Source organism: Nicotiana tomentosiformis, chromosome 4 (assembly GCF_000390325.3).
Source record: "Nicotiana tomentosiformis chromosome 4, ASM39032v3, whole genome shotgun sequence".
Classification (NCBI taxonomy): domain Eukaryota; kingdom Viridiplantae; phylum Streptophyta; class Magnoliopsida; order Solanales; family Solanaceae; genus Nicotiana; species Nicotiana tomentosiformis.
The window spans coordinates 126323988-126330306 of NC_090815.1; the positions used below are offsets into that span (position 1 = coordinate 126323988).

The 6319-nt window shown below is 36.3% G+C and overlaps 1 protein-coding gene across 1 annotated transcript; it reads right to left on the minus strand.

Moving 5' to 3' along the window:
- Positions 1-508: 508 nt before the first annotated feature.
- Positions 509-5135, minus strand: LOC111946218 (uncharacterized). The gene is made up of 8 exons (NM_001360634.1): positions 4034-5135; positions 3813-3928; positions 3086-3261; positions 1987-2177; positions 1802-1888; positions 1292-1449; positions 968-1178; positions 509-863 (listed from the first exon to the last, which is right to left on the minus strand). The coding sequence occupies exons 1-8, from the start codon at positions 4922-4924 to the stop codon at positions 708-710; spliced, it is 1986 nt and encodes a 661-aa protein (NP_001347563.1). The 5' UTR covers positions 4925-5135; the 3' UTR covers positions 509-707.
- Between the last annotated feature and the right edge of the window lie 1184 nt (positions 5136-6319).

A 6319-nucleotide genomic window follows, 5' to 3' on the forward strand; every position in this document is an offset into this window, starting at 1 on the left:
TAATCTCAACATAACTAATCCCAGCATAACTTGTATTCAAACCAATCGATCCCTAAATTCTTTTCCTGTCAATATTGATGAAGGTGCTAACCAGCCTTGCCTCTGAGTATCAAGTGTTCATAGGAGGATAGAATAGATTATACATGTCTGAAATTTCTGATTTATACTTTCATCTCATATCATATCTTATCTTGCTTATTTCTTGATCAATTGATGTCAATAACCTGTCCCCATTCATATTTTTTAAATGGTTTATTTTCTATACAATTTTTTTTTTTTTAATGGTAAGCATTTCAATTTCCATAAGACTGGTTAGAATATTTTTGCTTTTGCAATACTAAAACAAGGGAATATATTTCTCTAAATTTCATTTGGTAAAACAAGTTATTTATGTGAAATGATAATGGTTACTCCTTTATCTAACATTTTATAGGAAATCATCAATAAACACAAAGTTATAACCTTAAAGAGTAATATCGATGTTATCCAACTGCATAGAACGAAAGCAAAAAATGAAAAACCGAACCATATTTATTTTGGTATGATATTGGTATAACATTTTTAAGACTGAACCCAAAATACCAAACGACCGATGACCACCACTAATACAAGCTGGCTCTTTCAAGGAGAAATGCAAGGAAAGCAAAATCTAACTCTGTGAAACAAAATTGTAAGCCATCAGAGGTAAAGAAAACTGCTTTGCACTTTCAAGAACCATTTTCTTTACGAGATGATTTGTGGTGTCGCTCTTTTTTATAACGCAATTGCTCTGGATCAAACCCGCCTTCCTCAGCTCCATAGACGGCCCAAGATGGTGTAGGCGCCATGTAATCCTTACTAGTAAAGGGTTTTCCAGACGCGACCTGTGGCACCATAGGTTTAAAAAACATTGATTACGCAAAAGGAAATGGGAATGTTATAGCTATAACCCATGTACTGAAAAGCTTGAACAAGAGAAGTAACCAACCAGGTCATGGAACTTCTCGTAGTCTATCCACGTGTACCACTGACCGTCTATCTTAAACTTATCGACTTTAGCCAGAAGAACACAGCAAGAATGCACGTGTTCACAAGCAACCTCATACCCTCCATTACTCTTTTTAGCCAAGGCCTCAGAGAATTCCTTCACATCAGAGTGCCAAGGGACATTCTCCATTGTCAACTTTGATGTAGCCGACCTGTGTAAAATCCTCCTGATTACTTAACTGAATTCACATGCACTGAGTTCTATAATCAAATCAACCTAGCAGAAGAGGGGGAAAAGAAAAAAAAGAAAAGAGGGAGAACTTACGATCCACAGTAAGTGACACCTTTGATTTCAATGAAATCAGGTTTTCCGATGCTGAACAGGCTAAAATATGCATCCACTTCTTCTGCATTCCACCCTTTAACAAGTGTCAAACGATACACAGTTCTTTGCTCCTTCTCCTTGAGAGCTTTCAAGGAATCCTAACAAAATCAGAATAACAGAAAATAAATATTGAGCCAGTCTGAATTGTCGCACACAAATAAGAAAAAACAGAAAATATGGTTTGTTTCCTGTGGCAGCCGAGTCTTTTTAAGCACTGATGTAAAAGTAAGCATTTTAAACTTTCCACTCACTGGTATATCACAAACTACAGTTTGATGCAGATTGCTATGGTTTACTAGAGTGCAGCTGACAACTTTAACTGTGTTTTCGGACTCTGCTTTCTCCTTCCTTTTCGATAGGGTCTGTTTTCCCCTTCCTTTTCGACATCCGTTAACTTAATGGATATTCCTCACATTTCTAGTTTAAATCAGACAAATATATGATACTTACAAGAAAACGCTCCCAGAAGTCTCCAAATAGTGGTCTGTCAATTGCTTTTAAGCTGTCCTTTGTACCAGCATCTACGCTAACATACAACTGTACATTTAAAGATGAAGCGAGATTTAGATATGGAACTCGGATGTTGACATACTTGAGAGATTGATAAAGAAGGACAATAGTACAGCCTTGCAGACCTGTGTGATTGGTTTCAACAACTTAATCTTGTCAGGGAACTGCGCATTAGTTACTAGAAAAGTCGAAATCCGCCTCTTGTGCAGCTCATCTACAAGTGAATTTATTTCTGGATACATAATAGGCTCGCCAACCAGTGACAAGGCGCAATGCCTAGGAGAAAGACCCTCAGACAAACGCTCAGCTTTAACACCTGCAAGGGTGGAATATTCTGGTCAATATCTAAGACGTCCTGAACAGAAAAGTTGATAAAATTATTAATTTAAAGATAATAGCTGATATGGTTCTAAAAGTTTTCAGCTTACTTCATATTTGGAGGGCCAAACAAGCAAAAAGGGTGGAAGGTAGAGGTGGAGTCAATATTTGAAGCTTATTCAGCTCCTTCTAAGTTATTGGATTCTAAATTAATAATTTGTACATATTCAATGAATATTTTTTGACAAGAATGGGTTGCTCTAGTGGTGAGCACCCTCCACTTCCAATCAAGAGGTTGTGAGTTCGAGTCACCCCAAGAGCAAGGTGGGGAGTTCTTGGAGGGAGGGAGCCGAGGGTCTATCGGAAACAGCCTCTCTACCCCAGGGTAGGGGTAAGGTCTGCGTACACACTACCCTCCCCAGACCCCACTAGTGGGATTATACTGGGTTGTTGTTGTTGTTGTATTCAATGAATATTTAAAACAAATACAGGATTTGGACTAAAACTACTGGGTTCGGCTGAACCCGCAACCGAAGCTCTAGCTCCGCCTCTGGTGGAAGGGCATCTGTTTTATCGAGGCAGATTAAGCAATTGAGAAAATTCTGTATCCACTTCTACATTTCATGTCCTTAGGGAGTAGGGTAAGTTAAGGAAGATGCAGATGAGGAAGCAAATGGAGAACCAGCAGTTAACTGTATCAGTTTTACCATTTTTTATTTGGAAATAAGAAGGCCTTGCCAAAAAAACACAACTCAACCAAGGTACAATTTCTTGGGTGGACACAACAAATTGAACCAACAGTCATGTTAAATACAATCACCAAAGGATTTCAACCAAACACATTATTTCTCATATGGCTTTACTCAACTTTCCAACATATAAGTGCATGTGCACCAAAAAACAAACCTGGAACGCCTTTCATCTGTTTTATCATTTTGGTATGCAAATCTATAGCTGTGTCCACAATCTCAATGGGGTCATCCATCTTCCACCTCCAGCTCTTCCCAACAGGGTTTGTGTGATGTCTCCAACAAAAAACACATTTGTTCGCACATGCTAAACTAGGAGTTGCTTCCATGCACCTATGCAACAGGCAAAAATGCAAATTCAGCTTTAGAATCAGCATACAGGATAGGAAGTCGATAGATATTGAGCTTACTATATGGGGCACAACATGTCAGTGCAATCGAAACTGATCATGTTTTGTACTTTTTGTTTCTCTTTTGAGGGTTCACTCAGCTACTTCACAGTAGATTTTCTACTGAGGCCCTGTTTGGGACAATTTAAACTGTCATATCATTTTATAGTTTATCCAATCAAGTTACATGCTTTATATGCACAATTCATTTTCCATTCTACTCCTATTCCATATAACAGACTTGTCTAACAACACTTTTTTTTGGGATAAGCACATGCAAACATAATCGCAAAATTTCATTCTCTTATTCACTGCATGCTTCATCAATGCTATAGTAAAGATGATCACATCCACCTGTGACCACAGAGCTGCAACTTGGACACAACGAGAATATTGTTGAAAGCTAAAATGCAATCCAGTCAACCGATGACCAAAGAACCAGTACACAACTCATAGATAGAATATAGTAAAAATGTACACGCTATAAACAATCACCTGTGACTCTCAATGCCATAAAACGAGTGCTTATAGCAACCTCCACGCCCTCTAAGTTGTGATTTTGTCCATCTACAAAGTTTCACACCACTATGTGAACCAATTATTTTATAGCCCTGCAATTTCATCACAAAATAAACTATATTAACTTAAATTATCCATCAGAATAATTAAACTAATTAATTTGATAACGACAGAAGTTAGTTATTTGACCACAATACCTGTTTCACCAAACTCGCCCTAATAACTGGAGTTACCATTTCTTTCTCTCCATTCACAATATCACCATTCAACTTCCCATTAACTAATTTATCTCCAACTCCTTTCTTTCTCGAAGGCCCTTTACCCGCAATATCCTCAAGATCAAGAATTTCTGACCCCTCGTCATTTTCTTCGAATTCATCATCATCATCATCATCATCATCATCATCATCGCCCTCACTCACAACTTCATCTTCATTACCATCACCAACTCCATTCACCATATACCCTCCATTTTGCCCTAAATTACTCAAAACCCCAACAACCCTCTTGCTCCACTTACCAAACACCTCATCCAAATTACCTTCATCCACATCACCCTCACCCACCTCTAAAACCTCAACCCCACCAAGTTGCCTCAATTTCTTCGAAAAATCACGCGCCACGGCATTAAATGTTTCACCATAAGAACCACTACCAACTCCAAAGATTGCAAATTTACACTTACTAAGCAATAAAGAACCAACCCTAAAATCATCAACACTCTCATTTAACCAATCAATAAAAAACCCAGCATTTGAAGGGGGTTTCCCGTTTTCCCAAGTGGAAGCTATAATTAATACAAAGCTTTCTTTGTGCAAATCCTCAGGCTCGTAATCTTTTGGGTCAACGAGGTCAAAGTCAAACCCATTGAGGTTTAACAAACTGTGAAGATTTTTTGCTAGGGTTTTAGAAGTGCCAGTTTGGGATATGAAAAAGAGTTTGCCTTTAGGGGTTTTAGGGTTAGGGTTTAAGGATATGAGGCGTTTGAAGAGATGACGGCGGGATTTGTAGAAGAAGTAGACTGTGGTGGCGGAGAGGAGCGTGAGGATGGCGAGGCGCGTGGGGTAAGAAGACAGGGATGGGGACATGGCGGGTATTTTCTGTTTTGTTCTAACAACGTAAAGTAAAAAAGGAGCTTTGATCTGTCCGATGTTACATCTCTGTGTATCAATGGCGGCACATGTTTTTGAGGAAAAAACGCTCTCTTTTGAGCTTCCCTTTCTTTTTTTTGGATGAATAAATAAAATATTTTCTTCTTTAATGGTTATCGAAATTAATTACCAAGCAGGAATACAGTTTAATAAACAAAAAAAAAATAAAAAAATTACCGGGTTAGTAATTTAGCTATCTATTTTCAAGAGTAACCTATTGAAACATAGTAATCCTAGTTCTCTCTCTTTTGTTTTATTATCATAATCATATACCCTATGTTTCAATTTAGATAATATATTTTTTTTATTAGTCCGTTAAAAAAAATAATATATTTTTATAATTGGAAATAATTCAACTTTAAACTCTTCATTTTACCCTTGATGAGAAGTTTTTCTAACCACATAAATGTCGCCCCACAAAATTTTTAACTCTTAAGCTTTTAAGACCACAAATTTCAAAATTCTTCATTTTTTTCTTAAATTCCGTGCCGAGTCAAATTAGCTTATCTAGATTGAAACGGAGTAAGTATTTGCATCATGAATTTGAGATGTTTAGTTAAGGACGAAAGAATCTCATTCCTCCCACATTTTTCTTTTTTCCTATTCACGTGTCAGGTTCATCCGCTATTTTTACTCTTTTCTTAAAGCAACTCCAACCTTGCCTCAAAAATGAAGAAATTTCACTCCAAACCTCCCCCATTTTTTGTCCCCAAAATGGGGAGTGAATAGTGTCTCCCCAAATTTGAGGATACACTATTCATCTCCTCATTTACTATTCTTCATTAAAATATTATTATTTTTATTATTTAATCTTTTAATTTATCTTTTTATATATACTTAATTATGTTTATATAATATATTTACCTAATTAATTTTTTATTTTAACTTTGACATATAATTTTGAAAAATTAACTATCGTGCATCTATTTTTTTTATGTAAAATTGGTAGTTAATTTTATTATGAGTTATAATTGTATGAAAAAGATATAACCATCACAAAAAATGAAAGGTGCAAATATAAAATATTTGATGTTGCTACATGATATAATGACTATATGTATTATACTGTACAACATGATAGTCCAGAATGAGCGTGATCTTAATGCACCAATTCAAGATGATTTGGAAGGTCCACCTCCAACAGTAGAAATGACAGTAGATGAAAATCAACGATTTCAAGAATTTTTAGCTCGACATAGAAGAATTAAGGACAAAGATGCTCATTTTGCACTTCGTAATGCATTAATAGATCATTTATGGGAGAATACCAGAGGTTGAAGTTGAATATTTATGTAGTATTTCGAATGAATTTTATCGTTATGTAATATGTAT

What these genes read in the sequence shown, in the direction of transcription:
- LOC111946218 (NM_001360634.1), bottom strand. Translation starts at nt 4,924, where the DNA reads ATGTCCCCATCCCTGTCTTCTTACCCCACGCGCCTCGCCATCCTCACG. An exon ending in ACAGATGAAAGGCGTTCCAG is followed by an intron (nt 2,178 to 3,085) that starts GTTTGTTTTTTG and finishes CCACCCTTGCAG; the next exon opens with GTGTTAAAGCTGAGCGTTTG. An exon ending in ACGAGAAGTTCCATGACCTG is followed by an intron (nt 864 to 967) that starts GTTGGTTACTTC and finishes ATGGTGCCACAG; the next exon opens with GTCGCGTCTGGAAAACCCTT.